The sequence below is a fragment of the Calidris pugnax genome, unplaced genomic scaffold (genome assembly GCF_001431845.1).
Source record: "Calidris pugnax isolate Ruff unplaced genomic scaffold, ASM143184v1 scaffold56, whole genome shotgun sequence".
In the NCBI taxonomy this organism is placed as follows: domain Eukaryota; kingdom Metazoa; phylum Chordata; class Aves; order Charadriiformes; family Scolopacidae; genus Calidris; species Calidris pugnax.
Window position 1 is genome coordinate 18,326,498 of NW_015090839.1, and position 24,210 is coordinate 18,350,707.

Here is a 24,210-nt window from a genome sequence, read left to right on the forward strand (position 1 = left end):
TGTGTCTCCCACCCCCAAGTCTGTCTCAAACACGAGGGTTCAGGTGCTTCAAAGCAGGAGAGTTTTCTCCTCCCAGCTGAGCCCATTCAAACTGGAGGTGGGTTGGGTTTGTTTTTTTTTTTTACAATCCTTGTTTGCTGTCAGATCAAACCCTGAAAGTGTCAGCGTGACATCCTCATCCCCCCCACAAAACTGCCGGAGGAGCAGGGTTTGGTGTCATGTTAATGCAACCATGAAAATAAGAATCAAGTTTCTTTTAGAAAGAGCCGTGGATGCACTAGTAAACATAGCGAGGCGCAAAAAAGGCAGGAGTAGATGTGTGTAGATGGGTTGTTCACCAGCTTCACACAATGCTGGGGTGGTGGTGGGGGAAGTTGATGTTACTCCAGAATCTGTAAAGCTCTTTGCAATCATATTGCATTGTGTTGGGCAAGTGAACATTTCTAAAGCAGTGCAGGTACAGAGATGCTGACAGAAAGAACATGGAGTTTCTGTTCACTGAGTTACATGGTAAGATTTTTAGTACCTTCAGTGCAGCTTTGAGGAGGCATCCCTTTAAAATTCTTCTAAATAGCTAGAAAGCAGAGGAAGGAAAAGAGAAACCGAGTGGCATATCAGAGCCTGCCTGGATGGGGGATTTGGTTTACAGCCTGCATACAAAGTGCTGGGTTCACTGATGTGAGTAGAAATTCACTGCAGTTGTTTGAGACTTGATGAGTACGTCTCTCTGGGGCATAAGTATGTCTTGCCCCACAGACATTATCCTAATGTTGCCTGCGTACCACACCAATATGACATAGCCTTACTTTTATTGCTGAAAATAAGTTCTGTCAGAAGCACAGCATGATAGACTTGGGCTAAAAGAATTGCTTGCACAAAGGAAATGAACTTCTCTGTGGCTTGAGATTCACACATGAATATTTTGTGGGTAAGTTTATTGCATTTGGGATCTTTTGCCCTCCAGCACTGGGTTATGGCAAGCTGAGTGTGCAGGAGAAGGGAAAAGATTGACTGTGTGGCTAAAACATAGGACTGGGAGCCACAAAATCCATGCATTTCCCCTGGTTCTCCTACTTCCTTTCTTGTGTGACCCTAGAGAAAAGAGGTTTCAACTTTGCCTGCTCATATCCTTTTCTCTGTCAAATGGGAATAATAGCGACCTGCTCAGTGGAGAGGTGGCAAGGCTTGATCAGTGCCTCAAAACATGCTTGACATTTTTGAGATTTGTAAGACACTGCGAGTTTGAAGAGTTTCTTTTTTTCCACACCATACAATATCCACAGATGTGGGAGCTTCCCCTCCTTGCTCTGGGAGTGCAGTAATGGAGGAGAGGGAGGGAGGAGAAGTTATGGGTCGGGACTGAGATACAATGACAGAATTATGAGGGGCACCAGGGAGGATAAAAAGAACATATTGTTCACACCACTAACTGATGCAAGACAGTGGACATAGGCTGAGCACAGACCAGGCATACATACTTTGTTAATCCCTTTTGGACTTTTTTTTTTTCCCCCCCTCGTTCTTCCCAGTGTCGTTATTACAAATAACCACAGAATTATTGGCCTCAATCCTGCAGATTCATGGTGCTCAGCGGGGAGCATGAGGTTGGCCTCCAGCAAGGGTGTGATTGGAAGCAGTGTGCTGCCGAGGGGGAGAGCTGGGTGTAGCTCCCCGCCTCGCACAGAAGTCCTCCTCCCCTGCCAGGCTGGAGGAGAGGAGGGGACAAGGACAGAGCCCTGTCCTCAGGAGGAAAGGCCATACACCCATCCCAAGTGGAGCTCTGGGCCTCCATGGCCAGCCTTGCCCCCTGCAGCAGAGAGGAATCACGGGTCTGCTGGAGGCGGAGGGCTCAGCGGTGAAGAGCTGGATGGTGCTGAGATCCCAGACCGACTCATCGCGTGTTATTTGTGTATCTGCACAACACGCCCCACTCGTGCAGAGTCAAGCGTCGACCTGCTCCTTGTTCTGCTGATAGGCACGTTACTGCGGGCTGCTTGACAGCAGGTAATCACCACCCCACCATCCCCCAGCCCTCCTCCACAAGTAGCCAAAATGGTGGCTGGATGTCCTCAGACAGCAGCCAGCCTTCTGTCAGAATGAGTGGCGTGACAAACCTCCTTGCTTGAGCCAAGGAGGAGTTTGGGCCAGGTGACATGGCTGCAGAGCAGGGGTTTATTCCCTTGGGGAAAGAGCAGGGTGGATTAGTTAGTGCACCATGGAAAGGATGGGGGTGCACAGGAGCTGTGTGAACGGTGAAGGAGCAGCCAGACATGCTCTGGTAGTTATTTTTGAGGAGAAGGGAGAGAAAGGAAGAGAAAAGACCTTGAGGCACTTTCTGTTGCTCCCTGTAAAGGTGAATCGATGACATTGGTGGGCATCTCCGAGTTAGCAGGCACTTGACTGCTAACTGATGGGTCCAGCGGAGGGCCACAAAGATGATCAGAGGGATGGAGCACCTCTCCTATGAAGACAGGCTGAGAGAGATGGGGTTGTTCAGCCTGGAGAAGAGAAGGGTCTGGGGAGACCTTATAGCGACCTTTCAATATCTGAAGGGAACCTACAGGAGAGCTGGCGAGGGACTCTTTGTCAGAAGTGTAGTGACAGGACAAGGGGTAACGGTTTTAAATTGGAAGAGGGGAGATGTAGATTAGATACCAGAAAGAAATTCTTTACTGTGGTGGTGGTGGTGAGGCACTGGAAGGAGTTGCCCAGGGAAGTTGTGGATGTCCCATCCGTGGAAGTGTTCAAGGCCAGGCTGGATGGGGCTTTGAGCAACCTGCTGTAGTGGGAGGTGTCCCTGCCCATGGCAGGGGGGTTGGAATTTGATGATTTTTAAAGTCCCTTCCAATTCTAACCATTCTATGATTCTGTGACTGCCAGCTGAAGTGGCAGCTGAGCTGTCAGGGCTCAGGTGCTCCTGGCAGCCCAGCATGGGATGGCTCCCTGCCATCCATCCCTGCCCACAGGCAGGGGAGCATCCTCAAAAGGCAGCCGTGGCTGCTGTGCAGACGGGCTGGGAAGCCACAGGAGTGATCCCCATCGTACCAGGTGAAGAGCTGGTTGGTGTTTGCTTGGTTGAGAGCATTGTTTTCCTCTCCAGCTGGTTCAGAGAAGGGTGAGTTCTCTGTGGCCCTGTGCAAATGGAGACAAAACAGGTGGAAAATCCTGTTCCAGCCATTTGGTCGTGGTGTGTATGCCCTTTGCTTTCCTGCCTTGGACAGGTGTACATGACTGCCTGAGGAGCCCAGGACCTGCTCCTGGCCTTTTCCTGAGCCGGGGTCAGGGAAGTGGTTATCCTTTATTTTCACTGATGCCGTTCCCTCTGGAACATGTGGTTTTCACCAAGTTAAAGTTCAAAAAAGCCCCACCCCAAGCTCCAAAGTCTCATACCAAAAAAAAAGGGATTCAATAGCCAACAAAATGAAGCCTGGGGTGCAGGGAGGGAGGGAGGAATTCTAACAGACCTGCAGTTCAGAAGACTAAGCTTTTGGATGTATTTCTGTACCCCTTTTCAGATTCCTGGCAAAAAGTGTCAGCAGGGCAATGGCTAGGAGCTTTGTGCCACGAGGGACAGGCTCCATGTTCAGCACATACCTTTTGAAACGTTGCTTTTATCCAGAACCCCTGTCTCAACTGTTCTATATTGTTCAGGAAGGTTCCTACTGCAGATTTTGTCCCCATCTCAGTCCCATCAGGGCACACGCAGCCAGTTTGATTCAGTGGCAGGACTTGGCTTGAATGTTGCAAAGATGCTGAACAATTTTCTCGTAATTACTTTTAATAATCAGTGTCAGATGGTTTTCATGAAGTTTTTTTCTACTTACACTGCTCTGTGCCAGCAGAATCTACACAAAGGAACTTAAAACTGGGATGGCTAGGTGAATAATTTATCAAATAAAAAAAAGGAAATTTTGGAGTAGACAATCACTAATTAGTGAATGGCTCCTAAGTGGTGAGATCTGTTTTTCTGCATCTACCTGGGCTGAGAGGTTTTCATCTACAGCAGGGGTGGTCGTTTCGTATTTTATCCGAGTGCACATGTCCTTTGCCGTTAGCTGGTAAAATCTGTTGGTGTATTCAGTGCAAAAGATGGCCTTTTTTGCACCTAGGAGGACTGCTTGACCTGGCACGTGCCTGCGTTTCTCTGCCTGTGCCCTTTGCACTTGCCGTGTGTGTTGGTGCAAACACTGCTGTGGTGCTGCCACAGGCGCAGCTCCGGGGTCCCAGCCTGCCTTGCCAGGCGCTTCCTCTGCAGGACCCCACATCTCTTCATGGGACTGAGGAAGGGCTGACCCCACCTCTTTTTATTTCTTTTCTTACTTGGTTTATTTTAAAATTTCCTTCCTCTGCTGCACGACGCAGCCTCCGCACCTCCGTGCTGCGCTGGAGGGATGTGGGCGGGCGGGCAGTTGCCCCCACAGCTGGCTGCTGGCCACATGTTCTGTGGGGACCACCACCCACACCCATGGCCACCAGAACCGCTCCAGCCGGCTCATCACTCTGCAGCCGGCCTGCTTCAGCTGCTTCTTATTTTACTGGAAAATGTCACGCTTTGACTCAGAGCTGGACGCTGTGGGGATGAGCTCCACACATCTCTCCACACATCCAGCTGGTCCCCGCCTGCCGTCCCCGTGCCAAATGTGCCGGGTGGCTGCCGCTTCTGCTCTCAAAGTGCTTTGGTGGGGCACCATCGGTGCTCTCCATGCCTGCTTCCCTCCCCACCTGTGTCTTCAGCCACAGTAGGGACACAGCCTCACGTGTGGCCGAGCTCTCAGTGCCCCAACAAAGTGCTCATCGTCTTTGGAGACCACTGTCCTGCCTTCCTGCTGGGCAGGAAGCTGCATCACCTTGCTGGCAGCAAAACCAGAGATGTGAAGTTTTGACGGCGAGTGCAAGGGCACAGCATGGCCGTTTTTCAGCAGCTCGCTCTCCTTGCCCCCCAGTACATGCCAGTTGCCCCCAGTTTAAAACGAAGTTGGGCCGGATGCTGGTTTTCCAGCCCGTAGCAATGTGATGCAGCAAACTTCACATGCCTTGCTCCACGGAGCGCTCTGTCCTTTGTCAAGGCATTTCTTCTCGACAGGGAGGTTATTCTCCCCCTCTGCTCTGCACTGGTGAGGCTACAGCTGGAATACTGTGTCCAGTTCTGGGCTACCCAGTTCAAGAGAGACAGGGAACTACTGGAGAGAGTCCAACGTAGGGCAACAAAGATGGTTAAGGGATTGGAGCATCTCCCTGATGAGGAAAGGCTCAGAGAGCTGGGACTCTTTAGCCTGGAGAAGAGAAGGCTGAGGGGAGACCTTATCAATGCTTATAAGTATCTGAAGGGTGGTTTGAGGGAGGATGGAGCCGGACTCTTTTCAGTGGTTCCCAGCGACAGGACGAGGGGCAACGGGCACAAGCTGGAACATGGGAAGTTCCATTCAAATACAAGGAAGAACTTCTTTAGGGTGAGGATGGCAGAGCCCTGGAACAGGATGCCCAGGGGGGTCGTGGAGTCTCCTTCTCTGGAGATCTTCAAGACCCACCTGGATGCAGTCCTGAGTGATGTGCTCTGGGCAATCCTGCTTTGGCAGGGGAGTTGGACTAGATGGTCTCTAGAAGGTCCCTTCCAACTCTGAAAATTCCGTGATTCCGTGATTCTCCTGGGTAAAGCTGTGCCTTTACCCGGGCTGCTGGCGGGTCGTGCCCCCGCTGTGGGAGACCAGCGCGGAGGCCTGGTGCAGGGCCATGCCCTGCTGTCCTCAGTCCCGCTCGCCAAGGTGGCAGGACCACAGCCTCTCGCTGTCACCTCTGCTGACTTGGGGTGCAGGGACACCTCTGAGGGCTCCTTCTGGGAGGGGATCTGCAATGCTCTAAGCACTTGCACTGCTACGCTCAGCGGAAGAGTGAAGGCTGACATTTCTTTTCTCTTTCCTCTCTCCCATGCAGGGAGAGGCAGCGAACCCTTGGGTTAGCACGTGTTAAATACTTCTTTGGGGAGCATTGGTCTGGGTGCGACACGTGTGTCACTTGGTACGTACTCTGAGGCCTTGGCTCCATCCTCAGTGTTTGTTTAAACAACCTGCCTCTACCTTTCACTGTTGATGCCTTTTTTGGGACGTCAGAGCTGGTGGTGTGGATTCCTCAAATGGTTGTAAGTGGGGAGGTTGCTTGACTCTTTCTTCTAGACAAAGAATATTACTTGTCTTAAAAGGTCTTATGTTCTGCTCTCGTCTTGGTGATGCGGCAGGGAGAATCAGCCCCATCTCTGTGCTTCAGACTAACCATCAGAGAGCTGCTGTTTATGGCAGCTGTGATGGGCATGCAGAAGAACCAAAAGGCTTTGCCTAGACTCACCTACGCAAGTTCTCATCCAATTTATCTGATATGCTTTTGACTTCCTTACATCTTCCCTATCTGTTTTTTGCACTGGTGCCTTATCCTGGGCATTGTTACTGCAGCTGAATCTGTGGCAGATGATATGGCAGGTAGGCACCTCTGATGAGCACCTCCAATGCAATGCTTATTTCCAGTGCGCTGCCACGCACCATCATTACTCTGGCTTTCTTTTATGTGTAGTTCCTGTCCTCTTCACTGCAGTTTTACTTCCATTTTATCACTTCTATTTCTCTGGCTCGCCACATTAAAATTAGTTTCTCTCCTGGAAATCAGCAGTGCCCACAGCTTTCTGACTGCGATGAGCTTTCCTTCATATTATTGAGTTTCTTCGCTTCTCCATAACAATTTTTTTCTCTTAGATATTCTAGCAGCCATGCCAATAAATTATTTAGTTCTTCCTTGTTAGTGACAATTAGATCTCCCTTGTGCCAAATGAATGAAGCGCTGCAGTGAGCAACCTTCTCAGGGATACGTTAATAAAGCCATGATGCACACGCTTGTCTTCTCACAGTGAAGTCGAATGTCTTCTTGCATATGAATAGTCCTGTACTCCAGATACAAAAATATCGGTGCCCCAAATCTGCCTGTATCTTTCCGTGGCCTTGCACAGACTTACATACTCTTATCTTATGGTTTGATGTAGCCAACGTTATTGGAAATGTGCTTCTACCCTCTGGATAAATAGAGGAGTGTAGGTTCCCTGGCGATGAGTTCAGTGGTGGTTTTCTTCCAGCCCTGTATTCACTCACACATTGCTTTTCAATATTGTAAAAGTTACTGTGGTTTTTTTCATCTCTCTAAGCAAGTAGATGGGAGCCTCCGATCAGCTGTTTGGCAGATGTTAACCAGAATCAGAGGTCCCAGCTCAAACAGCCAGAGAAGGAAAATTCAATGAACAAGAAATCAATACCAATAGCTGTGAGACACAGCAATGCACAGACGCTGTTTGAACCGTTCAAAAAGCTCACAGGAGAAAAGGTGACATTCTCCAAGCGTAAAAGTAGTGGTCTCTCATTCTTTAAGGGGCTTTGGTTTCCTATGTTTGCTATTGCAAACATTGATTTCTGCTTTTTACATTTTTTTATAACGTTTTCCCCTTGCTGCTTCCTTATATTTTGCTGCTGTTTTGAAAAACTGCATTTAAGCTGAAGGGTTTTTTCTGTATTTTTTTCTCCCCACTTTTTTCCCTGTTAAGCCAGAGAATGAGCAAGGTCGTAGAACTTCTCTAGAAAAGTTCACTCGCAGTGTGGTAAGTTCCTTTTCTTTTCCCTCCTCCCTTTCCTCAGAACTTCATTTTTAGTTGCGGGGAATGTGGATGCTTGACTTTTTATTTCATCCTTTATTTTTGCAGCTGGCATCTTTGCAGCTTCTCTTTCAATACCGTAGCTCATCTAAATTGTAGCTCTAAAGAAGGGAGGGGTGGGGAGGGAAGGAGAATTCCATAATGCTCATTCTAGCTTATCATCACCGCAAAAGCAAATTGATTTTTGTCTAGAATTAAATGCAAGGTTGTCTTTTTGCTGTGTTCCCACTACAGTATTTGTTGTGGCTTTTCCTTGCGCAATGAAGTAGAAGAGCATGGTTCTCATAGTGCCATTGCAAGAGTATCCCTATTGACCTCCGTGCATGGTTAATGATACCGTATGTATATACACATACATATCCACCCACAGCACTGCAGCCACTTCCTCCATTGCCCCCCTCTGTCAGAGCTCATGTAAATAGTGACAGGCAATACCCTTTGACTCGTTCATGGTATTGATCCTGGAAAAGGAGCACAGTATCTGCAAGAAACACAACACTGTTAAGCCTTATAGATAAGGGGATGGTGGGATCTCAAGGGCAGCAGACAGATGTCTTCTCCTGTCTTGTCCTTTGCCGGTCTCCATCCTCCAGCCAGTCTGATGGTGGTTCTGGTCAGACTGGTGTGGCTGCAGAGAGTTGCTGCAGCACAGGGTGGTGTTGGGCACCATCTGAGGCTGCTTCTCTCCAGCCCCTAGGGAGGACCCTAGATCATGGGCAAGACCCTCTCATTCCACTTGCTTTCAGGCATCTGCATGTGCAGAGAAATTTTGTAAAGGAAGGGAAGAGCAGGGAGAGGGTGCAGGACCAGAGGCTGATGCTGCAGAGCCAGGTGAAGGAGCAGGGACATGGGGCAGCACGGGGTGGGACAGGCTGTGTGCATGGGGTGGCACAGAACAAGCCCAGGGCTGGAGCTGAAGATGCAGCATCCAGGTCAGTGGGGAATTATTCTTGTGTTGCTCATATCAACTGTACTTTGGGTATGTCATGTGGTTTTGGCATACTGCTCTGCTCTGCACCCATCCTGAGATGTAAGGTGGTACTGGGACAGCAGAGGGTCATCAAGCATAGAAGCTACTGTCCAGAACAGTTATTTCACAGAAAGTTCATAGACCTTGTTACGGCTTTATAACAGCCTTATAATGAAGGCATTGGACTATGTGTATATACAGTACATATGCTTGCATTTATGTGGGTATGTATATTTATACATATGCTATATACGTACACACGGCATATAAATATTCAAACGTTTGTACATACAGATAGAAAAGGGGAAACTACGCAGGTAAGTGTGAGCTGTCGTAGAGCAAATAAGCCTAGAGGGGTTCTTTCTGTCGCTGCCATGCTGCTGCACAAGCAAACCCAAATGTAACACGCAGAGCTTTGTAGTATATCCACTGGCAGACTTCCTGAGGAGTGTATTTATATAGCTAATGCATATGCACACATTTAAAATATGTTGATACAAAATATATCACTACGCCCATCTGCATATTTACTACTTTCTAAGAGTCTGCCAGAAAGAGGAATAGGCAAGATATTTTTTTAAAACAAACTATGCAGAAATATTTACACTGAGTGGTAAATTCTGCTTCCAGATTTGCCAAATACATAGAAGAGTTACTCTCACTTTACTAGACTGGCTGGGTTTATAGTAACACAGCCAAGGATGGATTTTTCTCTTGCGTTTGATTTGAAGGGTAATTTGACAAGCTGAGTTTGGTATGGTAGAAATATAATGTAAGTACCTGTAAAGAAAATTTTTGTAGATTGGTTGGCACTTTAGTTCATTTTTGTCTTGCTGGCTAGCATACTGTAAACATTTTCTTTCATTTTTCTTAATAGAGATATAAAATGTCATCCTCTGATGGCACGGTGGCTACCACAACTAGGAAGGATGTGAATTTTTTATACTTTGCATTATGGCAGCCTGTCACTACCATCAGATGAAGAAGTAGTCACTGTGTTGGCATGTCATCATGTCCTCGGAGGACGGCATTACCAAAGCAGTAACGCTGTGGCGTACTCAGGGGACTGAATTAAGACCAAGTTAATTCTGCATGCTCTAGTTCTCCAAAATGCACTGCGGCTCCCCGGCTGCGTAGGAGTGCAGCAGCACAGCAGCCCTCATTCCCAGAGCTCCACTGTACTTCAGTGATTGCTCATTACAGGATCACATACTCAAGCTGACCCTGCACAGGCACGCTGAAGTTAAGCATATGCTTAAGGTTTGGCTGGAGCAGAGGGTTGAATGCTCGGCTCTCTTTAGGAGGGGGTCCGAAACTGATTTTGTAAATGGAAAGTATAAAGTCAGATTTCCGGCCTTGGCTGTAAAAGGAACATCCAGAACAACCAGGGCTTAAGGAGCCGTTGCTGAGTTTCAGTTGTGGCTCCCAAACTGGCTGTACTGCTGGGGGACCTGGGCCACCTCTGGACTGTGCTGCTCTGTGTGGCTCTGGGAGGGTACAATACACACACCCCACCCCCCAGGGAAATTTTGAGATATAACTGTGGTGTGTGACCCAGTGTTTTGGGAAATGACTAAATTGAGGTCCTTGAAGGCTTGGCAGCACATGCTCTGTGCTGGTGGTGGGTGCTTTGGCGGATGCTGTATCTGCTGGGGGCAGCTCCCGGAGGTCTGAGCCAGCCCCAGAACTTTGGGGTTTGGATAAAGACGTGAATTTAAGGTAAATTGCATTTCAATTTCAAGATTTAAATATAGATTGCAAGGGTACGTTTTGACTGAATGTGATTTAGCAAAAACATCAGGAAAATTATTAGTCGAGGAATAGCTCGAAGTCAGTTATAGTGGATATTAAAGTGGTATTCTTGTGTTTTTTCTTTATGCACCACCGTGATTATTGGTAAGGTCATAAGAATATTTAAAATGTGTTTTAGAATTCAAAACAAATTCTCTTCCAGCATCAATCCGTTATTGTTTCCTATAGTACTCTAGTACTTCAGGCCTTTTCAGAACCTCCCCTGAATACTTTTTAAGCTCATTGTTTCTTCAGATAAAGCAGTTATGATTGTTTAAAATGTGCTATAACTTTTCAGCTGAGATAAGCAACACAGGGAAAAGATATCTCTAGTGATGTTGTGGTTTCCTTTTGCATCACTGTGCTCTGGTTTGGGGAAGTTGTTTTCTCTAATGATGTAGGTGGCATAGAGCCAGAGGGGGGGAAAAAGGTTGTGGTTCATGACCCCTTCCTTGCTGATGATGCTGTACTTAAGGGGGTGATTTCCATACCAGGGAAGGCCGGTTTGTAGCCAGAATGCCAGCCATGCCCAGCTCCTTAGACAGTGAGACTTCACTTGAGTGAAAAAAATCAGACTCTCTAGATTTGCCTGTTCTAGTTTCTTGCATCTTAGCATCTCTTGTTTGAGAAAGACAGGAAAAAAACAACACTTAAAAAAAAAAAAAGTAAAGCTTTGTCGACAAACTGCAAACAATATTGCAGGCTTTTGTCTCTTACTTGGGTTAAACCCTGCCCCAGAAGAATCTTTCAGTGCTTCCGAATTGCTCTCCTGTACTGGGTGGAAAGCTGTACAGCTTGGCTTTGGGACCACAGACTTGGAGCAAGCAGAAGTCATCTTACCCACAGGGCTCCTGCTCATCTGAGAGTTATAACCCAGGGGACAGAGATTAACACTAGACCATTTGACATCCTTTAGAAGGACACTGTGAAGCCCCACTAGCCAGCCAGAGGCTTGACACCTTCAAGGGGATCAATGGCGAATAAGAAAGAACAGGATTTTACAGATTATTTATTTTTATACCACTCTTCAATTCCTGCAAGACCTTCTGCCTCATCTTTGTTGGCTTGGCACTTCTGACCAGGAGAAGGCAGCTCATGACTAATGAATGCATCGAGTTTTTGCACCAAATCTTTGTGAAGCCAGGTGATATCTGGTCTGCATTAGGCAGGACACTGACAGTAAGATTTTGCCAGGAGAATTTTCACTCAGTCCCTGGCCCCTTCGGCTCTATGCCAGGCTCCAGTGCTATGAAATCACAGGTACAAAGCTTGACTGGCTCTTCCGTGCTCCTCACGGGGGCCCTGGGGCAGGGTTGACCTCAGGGAGCTGCAGATCTGGCAGTCTATTGCATCGGAGCACTTACTAATCCACCTCATTTAAAAAATGATGGCACTGCACATGGTGGCAGGTTTATCTTATTACAATTTTCCTTTTGAATACAGCAAGGATTGACATTATGAAAGCAGAGTTAGACTGTCTTCTCTCCCAAGTGAAGATAAATGGCATCATAAAAATCAGACATCATGTATCATATATGTTATAAATAATACCTGGTATCGAGGTAATAACTTAATTTTAAAGACACACATACACACAAATCCATATATCTACATCTCTCTCTTCTGTCATATTTGATCATCTTACTAATTAAAAGGAGCCTGCTATACTATTTTTAGCCATGCAGTCTCAGCCTAGCTGTTTAAACCACTGTAGTTTCCCATCTGCTTTAGAAATGATTTAATAATCAGATAGACAGAAGCTTAGTTCTCATAAGCTGAGATGATCCTTCAGGGCCAAGAGTAGAAGGAAAATATATCTTAATGAGTACATTTAGGGAAACCACTGCTGCTTTTGTCTCGCAAAGGAAGCCACCAAGTCTCTGTCTAACTTGTGCTGGTGGCTATTTACATTTAATAACAGGGGAAGCAGGAGGGGGTTCCTTTGTTGCATCATCCTGAGTATTATCTCTAAAAGCAGCAATGATTACTCCAGCAATAACAGGGATTAAGCCTATGGATACCAGCCTCGACAGGTAACTTAGATAAGCCTGGGCCGTGATCATACGCACAGAATCATAGAATTGCAGGGGTTGGAAGGGACCTTCAGAGATCATCTAGTCCAGCCCTGCTGCCAAATCAGGTTCACCTGGAGCAGGCAGGACAGGAACATATGCAGGTGGGTTTTTAATATCTCCAGAAAAGGAGATTCCACAATCTCTCTGGGCAGCCTGTTCCAGGGCTCTGGCACTCTCAAAGTAATGGTTATCCTGATGTTCAGAAGGAATTTCCTGTGTTCCAGTTTATGCCCGTTGCCCCTTTTCCTGTTGCTGCACACCACTAAAAGAGCCTGCCCCCATCCTCTTGACACCTACTCTTCAGAAATTTATCAGCATTGATGAGGTCCCCTCTCAGTCTTCTCTTCTCAAGACTAAACAGACCCAGGTCTATCAGCCTTTCCTCATCAGAGAGATGCTTCAGTCCCTTGATCATCTTCGTAGCCTCCACTGGACTCTCTCCTGTTCTCCTTGAACTGGGGAACCCATAACTGGACACAGTACCCCAGATGTGGCCTCACCAAGGCCAGAGTAGAGGGGGAGGATGACCTCCCTCAACCTGCTGGCCACACTCTTTTTAATGCACCCCAGGAGACCATTGGCCTTCTTGGCCACAAGGGCACATTGCTGGCTCATGGTCAGCTTGTCCACCAGGGCTCCCAGGTCTCTCTGCAGAGCTGCTTTCCAGCAGGTCAGCCCCTAACCTGTGCATGGGATTATTCCTCTCCAGGTGCAGGCCCTACACTTTCCCTTGTTGAACCTTGTTAGGTTCCTCTCCATCCAACTCTCTCGCCTGTCCAGCTCTTGCTGAATGGGGGCACAGCCTTCTGGTGTGTCAGCCACTCCTCCCAGTTTGATGTCATCAGCAAGTTTGCTGAGGGTATGATAGTCAGACTTGAACTACAGCTTTCCAAGAATTGCTATATTTCATAGAAGGAATTTCCCCTGTAAGAAATCTGGTGTTATGTTAAAGTTTCAGACTCAATATTGAGGTGGTGACCCAATGCTGAGAAGATCTCTACATTGTATTCCTAGCTGACATTTCTTTAAGAAGAAAAGGAACACGCTCACATGCAGCTTTTGAGAGGGTTTTCAGTCTTTGTGCTTTAAAGGACAAGAGAGTGGCTAGACCAGTGATATGTTGTTTATTCAGAATTTTTGTCACTTTTGTCTAAACTGACTGACGTGGCACACTGTTAGTCATTACGCTCCTGGACTGAAAAGGCTCTTTACCTGAAGAAGGTAAAGAAGCTCTTGTGCATCTCTTCCACTGCCTGAGGACAGAGAGAAGAGTTGCACCATCTGGGACGAGCGAGGGGTGTTTGGTGGCCAGAGCTCCATATGGAACTGGCAGCTCCAGGCAAAACCAACAGCCTCAGCCAGAGACCAGCACAGGGACTGGGGGCCGGGGGGAAGAAGCAAATGCTAGACTTTTGGCTGGATGTTGGAGTCTGTAGGAAATCCCTTTCCCTGTGTTTTCTTTTCCCGATCTCCTTCCTCAGGCAGTAGTGGCCCGGCGCAGTGTATGGGGAGGTGTGATGTTCACAGCCTGCCGTAGCTGCTGCCCTGCAGGGTAAGCTGCAGCCTGTATTTTGTCTCCCATCGTCACAGTCTGTGCAGAGTGTAATACTTAACGGGAAGAGGAGCCCTCCTGTTAAGTCCTAGAGGAAATATGAGTATGCAGTGAGACTTAAAAGACTTTAAAAAGAGATTTATTTTAGTGTCAGTGTAGTAGAAGACGCCAGATATAGAGAAGAGATGTGGTGTGAAATGTATCGAGGAGTATGAAGGTATGAAGAAGCAGGGAGCTTTTCCAGGTGGTAAATTCAGCTCAGTGCAGAAAGAGAGTGAGGTGAAGGAGCAGCTGGTCTGCGTTCAAGCTGCATGGGAGGTAGACTGTAGATTAAGAATAAAAGTTTTCTAATGAGCTTTCTTTAAAGAATCCTGGACGTTATGGATGGAACATTTTGTACAGGACAGCAAGTCAATGAAGACCAAAGATTGTCTCAGTTCCCAGGCATAGGTGAATATCTGAACAGACAGAGTGGCCCAGCTTCATTACCCACACGAGACGGGGCTGCAGAAAGCAGGAGCTGGTAAGCAGGAGCTGCTGTAGTCCTTCTGTTAGCAGCAGCAGGATGGGTTTATATTCTTATCCAGAAATATTGGAGACCAAGTCCCATGTTACGTATTTAACGAGTGTGGAGCCAGTGTCTCACCTTGGTTTCTCATGCAAGGATGACTTCTCTAGGAGCAAGAATATGAATGGAGATCTTGTGTTTGATATAGTCATCAAGCTCAGTGGCCAGGATGCTTTCTGTCTGGAGCGCTCCTCCTCCTTGCAGGGGTACAAACTGGCATTTTCGTGGTAGCATTTCCTCTGCTGTAGTTTTCTGGTATCTTTTGGCTATTTTGTATTGAGCTAACCTTGGCTCAGGACTGTAAGCGCATCCCAATTCAGCACCTATTGAAACCCAGTAGGTACCCAAAGGCCTGTGTTTAGTTTCAATTCCATGTACCTGTATTAATTTTTGTTATACAGCTATGAAAGCCTTAGTGCCTACCCAGCCTGTCTGGCTGTCCCTTCCTGGATGCTGTCACCAGTCTTCTCTTCCTGCTCCGTGTTGTTACCCTTGTTCTTCCCTGCTGCCACTTCCCATCTTCCTGACCCTCAGCTTCATCCCTTGGCCGCTGCTACTGCCTCATGCTGGTTTTTACATCCTCTCGGTTTGCCTGCTGTTGGATCAGAGTCCAAGTCACATTCTAACTGTCCTGGCCCTATTCTTAATTCATGAGTATGGTGTCACACACATGAAATGCGTTGATGGGATCTTATCTTTCTCAGGTGAACTGTGTGATATTTTGCACAGCTGTGCATGACTGTGATGTATTACAAATACTAACTATGAACACAGTGAAGCGGGCATAAGGCTGGAGAAAGAATTGCTGCCTGATATCATCAGGGCTCTCTTTTTAACTGGTTCCTTGATAATCTCATAGAACTGTCATATACTTACCAGCTTTCCCACTTTTTCACTTTCACAGCTCTACCAGCTTGCATAGATAACAGCATTTGAAGGCATGGAAGGTATTCATGACCTGCAATATAATAAAGACAAAGGTTTAAGCCACTATGAGTAGAGAATAGTGGTAGAAAAACTGGAAAATATAAAAAGGTGATACAGTAAGATGTTAGTGAAGTGAATATCGGAACAGACAGCTAGAAGGGAAGGATATAGGAATGGATGCCAAAGTTTCTTAGATTTGGCAGCAAGAAAAGACATCTGGGAAAAGGTTTATTTTTGTCTTCGGAAGATATTTTACTTAAAAAAAAAACAGAAAAGTGCTTGCTCCACTATTCCAGTGATTACCAAATACTGGCTTTTACTGGGAAAAGGTACTTGCATTACGTAGGTGATAGAAAGCATCAGAATGTACCCGAAGCGTGAGGGGATCCTGTCAACATTTGCAACCTGTGGTCTGATTGCTCTCTTACGTGCAATAAGGAGTCAGTGTCAGTACCCAGCACTGCGGAGGACAGGGTGCAGGGCCTGCCCAGTGCATGTATTGACTGGTGGCTGCATGCTTCAGTATGTCACATCTGTTCCTGGTACCTGGAAAACGTCTGCGCTGTGAGGCTCAACGCTGCTCGCTCGTCCGTTTGGTAAGCAGTGGGTTGCATGGGCTGCATGTGTGCTGTTCTGTGTACGGGGGCTCCTTTAAAAGACAAGCTTTCATTGTTTCTGGTGGGTAAGTTACTCTTCCCGTCCTAAAAACCCTGCTGTGTTGTGCTGCTGGTGCAGAATGGCCGCTGCCTTGCACCCCCAAGGTTGCTGCCTTCCAGTAGAGGGTGAGTGGTCCCTGTGTGTACAGTTTGTGAAGTGCTTTGGGATCCTTCTGGATGAAAGGCAGTCTGCGGAGTTCAGGGTACACTTACTATTAATTTACTGTCTTATTCCAGCCACATACAAAGCCTGGAAGATAAAAGTTGGTACCTTCCCACTGCCGCTGGGTCCAGCTGCAGATACTGAACCGGGACCCTAGCGAGGTCTCTGTGGGGGGGTCAGGCTTAGATCCTGCTGTGATTTTAGCCAAGCTTATTCTGATACTCCAGGGGGGTTTGATATTTCAAATGTGTTTCTGTTTTCCTCTGACTGTGTAAGGTATTTATGTGTCTGGTTCCCAGTTCCACTGAAGGGAGTTAAACAAGCTGAGTCCATTGCACACAAAGGAAGGAACAGAATCGCACCCTGCCAGGGAGATAGACCAGCAACAGGCAGGCAGGGCATTTTCTGGGGTGGCTTGAAAAAACTACTACACCATTGTATACTGGCTGCAGTGATCCATCTGCGCCTCCATCTCCCCATTTTTTTTTGCCAGAGGGAGGGATGAGCCCAAGGCTGCCCACCTGGCAGGGCTGTGCTGAAGTGTCCTCCTTCAGTGTGGTGAGTTTAAGAAGTTCATAGCCTGCTTCCACTAATGCCAAAATTAGCTTGGACACATTGTCAGATACAAGGAGCCCAGACTGCTCCACAGCAGAAGAGGATCTTCCTCCAGATGCTGGTGGGATGGTAGAGGAGGGCTCCAACCCTTATAAAGCTGTTCTCAGAGCGGGTGAGTACAGGGCTTGTGTCAGCTCCTGGTTTGTGCCGTACACAGCAGTGTTTTCTCAAAGAAAAGTCCAATGCCTCACTTAGGAAATCCTCACAAAATAAAATGGGTAGGGACAGTACTAATTTTAATTGGACTGTGGCTCTGGGCAGTTCCCACAGTGATACAAGCTGGAAGAGAAAAAAGGCAGTGTCAAATGTAGGAACCCAACCCATGGTTCCTCAGCTTCACTGGGATGAGCAGTTACGGTGAGAAGCTCAGGCCAGCTTGTCAGCCAGGCCTTACAGGAGGAGTGGGGTCCCTCTCTGCAGGAGTGTGGGGATGACTCCTGAGACCGTGCTGGTGGGACCGGGTAAGCACCCCCCAGGCCGGGAGCAGCCGCTCCCCTCCTGACCCTCTGCAGCCACTTTGCAGCCCCTGTTCTCAGTCTGTGTCAGCGTGTAATCGGGGGGTTTGCCACCATATTTTGTGTGCTAATTTATGTTATGTATGTTCATAGTTTACGTTTCTGTGTTTATTTTGTGTTGAACTAAGTTATTTTCCTTTATTGTTTATGTTTTTATGTTTTTAACTCTGTTTCATATTTAACTTCTTTAATTTATGTTACTTTACCTTATGTTTGCAATGTATCTTTTCATGAAAAAAATCTAATAAAAAGAATATTTTATAAAATGACACGAAAATAAAATTCCCCCAAGATCTACCGTGTAATACAACATTGAAAACCAAACGGTGCTAGGGCCCTGGCAATCTCTTTCTTCAGAAATAATGTTTGGTGGCAGGACGTTGTCTGCCCACTGCCAAAGTTCTTGTAGTACGTTAGCTAGAGTTTAGGAGATCTGAGCAGTGCCTGTCACCATACAAAAAAACATTACATTCAAGCTGATGGAAGTAGGGTTTGGTCATCTCCATTGGAGATGCAGATGCACCCCAGTCCTCTCCTGGGGTTCTTACAGAAGGATGGGACGATGCTGCTCCCCAGGAGATGGCTTCTCCTCCAGGAAGGTGATGCTTCTGGCTGGAACAGATTGGGCAGCAAGCTGGGAAAAGGACAGCCCTGAGTGCCAAAGAGGGCTAGAAAGCAAAATATGGAGTCAGCTGTAAGGAAGGTGATGCTTCTGGCTGGAGCAGATTGGGCAGCAAGCTGGGAAAAGGACAGCCCTGAGTGCCAAAGAGGGCTAGAAAGCAAAATATGGAGTCAGCTGTAGCAGACAAAGTCCTAAGCTGGTGGGTGGAGAGCGTGGAGGTGAAGAGTCAGCATGAAAGCGCTTTGGTCTGTATTGACATTGCAGAAGGGAGGCCTGTGCTGCCGTACCAGAACCTCCCCACGTGCTTCTTTTCCCCCACTCCCGCCGCTGCAGCCACAAAGCTCCCTGTGGGATAAATCCTGCCTGGGTGTTCAGGTAAGTTGTTGAATGGGAGCGGTGGCTTGTGCATGCTGGTGGTGGTGAATGTCTGCATGCTTGATACACCAACTGCACTCTGGGCTGGGCAGAGCACCTTAACATTGTGTGAAACCACGGGTACTGCACAAAACTAAACTTTCTACTTAAAATTATTGTTAAAAAAAAGATAGCTCACAGCCTGTGCCTTCTCTCCCAAATGCTCCAAGTGTTGGTTTTGGTAGGTAAAAGCAAAGAGCAAGATGGAAACTGTGGTGGCTCATACAGGAGGTTTGAAAGGAGCGTTGTCTCCTTTTTGTGTAAAATCCTAGACATATTTTTTCTTCCTCTTACTTGGCTTCTTGCCTACATGAAATTGCTGAATTCTGCTTCATTAAAATAATTGCTAATTGCATTTTACACTTTAGTTTTAGTAGCTGCTCAGCAAAAGGCTCGGCTATCAAAGATGCAAAGCATCTCCCGTGACCTACAGGTTAATCTTCACTTCACTGGGCCTCAGTGAGAGCCCTAATGGTCCACAAGTGCCGAGGTCTGGTCCTTTGCCTGACGTGTAGCCAAGCAGTAGGATGGGCCACATACTTGGAAGTTAGATTCTGGGGGGTGCGGTTTCATAGGGTTTATTGAGAATTCCCTGACGTTTTCCGTAGGTTGCTCCAAATGCAGATTTTTACACTGCCTTTAAAAACTAAGGCTCCTGTTATGCCAGTGTTCAGGAGTAAAATGAAATCATTCATTCAGCTGCATAGAGAGAATTGGACGTTACCTTTAAGACATGGTTGAAGCTGCTCGTGATCCTTGCCTGAAAGCCGTGTTGCACCTCGGCTGTTTGCAGGGAATGAGAGAGAAGAAAGCCTTCCTGCATCCAGCACGACACACAACATATGCCCTACAACATATGCCCTACTGCTTGTGCTATGCTGTTTGAGCGACAACAGTCTGCGTTTTTAATTGTCGTAACCCTAATTAGTAGTGACAAATATTTTGCAACTGGAGGACTGGGGATTTCTTTATAAGCTTTAGAGCCGGTGTAGAAAGTTTACTCCTTCGATCCACTCTAATCGTGCCTTAAGTTATTCAGCATATGCATATGATGGAGTAAAAGAAGCACTTTAGTGTGCTGAGCTTGAAATCATATGCTTTCCAAATCCCCTGCCAGCACAGCTTAGATGAAATCTCTCCTGGAAATAAGGCAGGAGTTGTTGACGTTTTCTTTCAGTGGGGAAAGGAGAGGTAGAAATGTGGGGGTGGCCGTTGGTTTCATGCTGAACAATGGCATGCGGAAGGAAAAAATCATTTATTTTTGTTGAACCTTTTTAAAGAATCTAGGTGTTCTTTGTGTCACGCTTTCTCATTGTAATAATCCAGAGACCTCCTCACTCTGCCAGAGATTTCCCCGAGGGAATCCCGGCCAAGTGTCGGATGAGACCCAACGTGACCTCTTGGGCTTGAACTTTTTTGGCATGTATTGCATCCGACTACAGGCCGATTTAGCCGCCTCAGGGGAGGGTCACGGGATCACAGAAAATACAGCGGTGATGGAAGCCCTGGAGGGCTAAACCAGAAACAGGGGTGGCATGGGCCAGCCCCTCAACTGGTGTAAATCAGCAGCAGGTCTCTGAGAACGACTGACTCGCGTGGATTTACCTCAGCAGGTGGGTCCCATCCAGCGTTTCCACCTGCGACACAACAGTTTACTCCTTTCTTGTGCATTTTGGTAACAGGAAACAGATACCAGTTTACCAGTTTTCCTAATGAAATGCAGTTTTTCCCTGATCCTCTTTTTTCTTTCTTTTTTTTTTTTTTAAACGAGGGTCGCTAAGATGGGAGGCTCCTAAACCGCTTGCCTGCATCCCACCCACCTCTGGCTGGCAGATGTTGGTATCGCTCAGACCCACGCTGTGAGGCTGACACTTGTCTCCGTGTTGGGTTGAAACAAAATCCTCTCCATCAGTTTGCCTGTAGTCGGGGGCCGCTTCGGTACCAAAGCCGAGCGGAACGCTTCCTTACACCCCAGCGCTCCCGCCTGCTGCCAGAAATTTCACAGCATAATCCCTCTATGTGATTCCAGGGATCCTTTTGCCATCTGTCTTATCACGGAGGTGGGTAGGACAGCCGAGCAGGCAACATCGCTGCCTGCTTCTCGCCGTCTTAAAAGAGAGCTCCTCGCACCCATCTGTTTGCCCGTCCCCAGGTGTGAGGCTCTTTGGCACCTCATGCTTCCCTGACGTGGTTATCCTACAGCCGGGATCCATGCTGAGGACTCATCCCAGCAGGCAGGCAGGAAATTTGTTGCAGAGCCAGCCAGCAGATTTGGGTTCCTGGGCTAACACCTTTCCTGGAGACAGGAGGAGCTGCAGATGGAGCCCACCGCTGTTGGGAGGGAAGTGGTTGTCACCAGGAAACCTGCGAGGGAGATTTTGCTCTGCACAAACCGTGGCCATCACCTCTGTGTCGTATCCTTCTCCAGGGCAGCCTTTCCATCGGCCCCCCCTTTCCCTCATCCCAGCCCACCACCGCCATTTCCCCCTTCCCGCTTTGAACACGTGTGTGTCGAAATCGGGGCTGACTGTGGAGCAGCCTTTGCTCCTCACCCCCGCTGGACCCTAATGCGGGGAGCTGGCGTACCCCCAAGCTGCCTGTCTGGGAGAAGATAACAAGAGGAATTGCCTGCCACAGATTAGTTAGAGCCTGACTGAATAGTCTTTACATAAACCCAAGGCTTATTTGGGGCTTTTTCCTAAGGAAATATCCAAATATAGGTAGAAACTATCATTTTTTTTTCCTAAAACCAGCCACGTTATTCTTCCAGAAATTAATATGCACATCTTTACCTTCTTCTTCCTATAAATTGGGTTCAGGAGCTGGTAACTCCTTAGCACCCTTTCTCTGGTATTCCGTAACGGCAGCAAATGGCAGCTGGGGTTGGAGCCCCCCATGTGCTGCCGTGTTGTCCTGCAGAAGACTTGGCCACCTCCTGGGGTGGCTCTGGGCTGGGCTTCACAGAAGCGCGTTATTTATTATTATTAATAATAATTTATGATTATTATTAGATTTATAGTGAAAGAAAGCACGCATGCCTTAAATGGCAGGGGTGCTGGCGTGTCTGCTGATCTCTGGGAGGGAGCTGGTCCTTCCCAAGCCATGTCCTTGGGGCAAGCTCCGTTGTAGAGACTTGTAGGAGCCACAGAGCCACAACCGTGGCTCTCTCGTCCCAGGCAGGAGAGCCCAAATGTCGGCAGCGTTTCCGGCAGGCAACTGCCAATATACGGAAAGGGGCCAGATTAGGCTGTGTGTGTGTTTGTGCAGCCGAGCAAATTATTTGGTAAAAGGCATGCGTCTGAGTAACGAAATGAGGTTTCTGTTGGGAGCTGTTACATCTTCCTGGTGCAGCCCTAAATGGGAAGAAGTTAAAGGGGGAGGGTAATAGGGGTGAGGTTAGGGGTGTTTCTTTTTTCCTAGAGTGTTAACTTGTTAAACAAGGCTTAATTCAGATGGCCTGCTAAATTTTACATTTCAAATTTTCCTACATTTTGCACATACTGGTTTTCACTGTATAATCTGTTTCTCTTGCTCTTTGTGTGGATCCCGCTTTCAAACAGCAATTAGTAAGACTTTCTAGTGCAAAGGAAATCTTGGCTAAATATAGTAATGTAGAGGAGGTTGTTTAAGATCTGCTAGGTATTCCACAGCTCTCTGGTATTCCCTGGATGTTTATTTCAACCAAGACTATTTTTTCGTTTAAGAAAAACATAATTTTTCAAGAGGAAAGCTAACCAAAGAGACGCAGCAACTGGTGCAATACCTGAAACAGTTTTTCACTGTTGGATCAGTGATTGCAGAGCCGTCAGTATCCCCCATGGGGGGTTTAGACCCTTCCTACTGCGTCGAACGGAGGAAACTGGCTGTAGGTCCTCCTTTGCTCTGGATGAAAGCACGGGGATGTATGGCCTAAGCCAGTGAAGGGATTCAGAACTTCTGAACTGGGTGACCTTCTCCCTGGTCCTTGGTCCCACCAGTCAGTGGGAAAGCTTGTGTGGATGCCAGCAGCACACAAGCAAGGCTGCCACGGCCATGTGCCTGCCTGGTGGCTTGGAGGAGAGCATGGGGAAGGCAGGAAGGCCAGGGAGGAGTGGGACGCGCATCAACCAAGGGGACAAGAGGCTAAGGAGGAGGCAAAGTGGGGTGGTGGCAGGGCAGGGACAGGCTAAGCTATTGCTAAGATAATTTTTTTTGTTAGATGTGCAGGTGGGTGCTGATCCACAGGCTGTAGGAAGGGCATCCCAGCTGTCACTGCAGCCTCGCACCCACAGCCCTTCTCTGCCTGGGGTGGTGCCGTGCGTGGCAGCCGTGGCCTGGCCCTGGCAGGACGAGCAGGGCTGAGCGTAGGACAGGGCTTTGCTCTGACTGCTTCCCATGTAGGAAGGAGACATCTTCATGAGGCGGTGTCATGGGGCACCACTGACCACTTGGAATGTCACCAGCCACAACCCCTCCTTGCCAAACCTCGAGTCTAGGGCAAAACCGTAGGTGCCCAAAGTGCTGGAGAGGACACTTGCCCCCCATCACCTGCCTCCCCATCAGCAGGGTGGGGCAGCCCTGCGCCCCACTCCAGGTGAAGGCCACTGCCCCTCACTGGCAGCCGGACCGTCCATCCCAGCCCATCACTCACGCCTCCGGGTCTCTTCTGTCTCTCTGTCTGTCTGTCCCTCTCTGCAGGGAAAGTCTCTGGCGAGCAAGCGCCTCACGGGCCTGATGCAGTCCTCCTGACGGCGTCAGGCGGCCGCCCCGCAGGAGACACAGCCGGGACCGCCGCCGGGGACGGGGCGTTTCGGGGAGAGCGGGTCCCCGCGGGGGGACAGAGCCTGAGCCAGCGCCGGGGGAGCCCTTCTCCTCGCAGTTTACATCGACACTTTCCTACCTGCACAGCTTTGTAAGGACGCCGAGCTCCGTGCAGGTACTTTGTTCCCAAACAGGGTTTGGAGGAGGACCCGTCACCGTACGCAGGAGGTCAGCAAGGCAAGGGCTTGCTGTCTTGTTAAGGAAACAGACCCAACCGCAGCTTAGAGAAAGAAGAGCTGAGAGATCGGTATTTTTCCTTCATCTCTTCTCTCCCTGGCACAAACATGGCTGTAATAGACACCACTGCAATCCCAGTTTCTCCCTTTCTTGTGGTCGTCTGGATCCAATAAAACATCTGCTGGAAGCTGCTTCTTCTTCTCACAAAAATCTCAAATGCATTTCTCCTGCAGATTCATTGACTTTAGCTTTGTTTTTCTTTCCCGTGTCTCTCCCTTAAAGCAATGAAAAAAGAACCGGCACTGTTTAAGTTCTTCACTCACTGTCCTTCCAATAGCATGTAGCATGTCCGGAGATGATGGCCAGATCCTCAGCCGAAGTCAGGAGAGCATGAGTGGTTTTCATCGCCTGAGGCTCTGCCCCATTGAGTCAGACTCTGATCTTGGTGCAAATCCTCTGGCGTCGGCGGAATCGCTCTGCATGTGCGTGTAGTGCAAATGTGACCAGACTCTGCCTGATGCTCAAAAAAAGTCATGTTTTAGACGTGTAATGCACACAGAGACACACACATGGTATTTAAAAGTGAGTTGTTTTATATTGTATTTGATTTTCTATTTATTTGAGGTTTTGCATACTTAATGATGGATGTTCAAGCTTTACTCCAAGTAGATAGGATTGAAC

The 24,210-nt window shown here is 47.9% G+C and overlaps 1 protein-coding gene across 5 annotated transcripts in view; it reads left to right on the top strand.

Annotated features, from left to right (window-relative positions):
- RGS6 (regulator of G-protein signaling 6) overlaps positions 1-23,822 on the top strand; it is a 275,931-nt gene extending 252,109 nt beyond the window's left edge. For 3 of the 5 annotated variants that reach the window (XM_014941850.1, XM_014941848.1, XM_014941849.1), the window contains exons 17-19: positions 7,577-7,630; positions 18,403-18,513; positions 23,230-23,822. In XM_014941850.1, coding sequence (XP_014797336.1) covers positions 7,577-7,630; positions 18,403-18,513; positions 23,230-23,280 — 216 coding nt within the window. In that variant the 3' untranslated portion in view covers positions 23,281-23,822. The remainder of the gene's footprint in view (positions 1-7,576; positions 7,631-18,402; positions 18,514-23,229) is intronic. The other 2 variants (XM_014941851.1, XM_014941852.1) reach the window with 2 other exon arrangements.
- Positions 23,823-24,210: the final 388 nt, after the last annotated feature.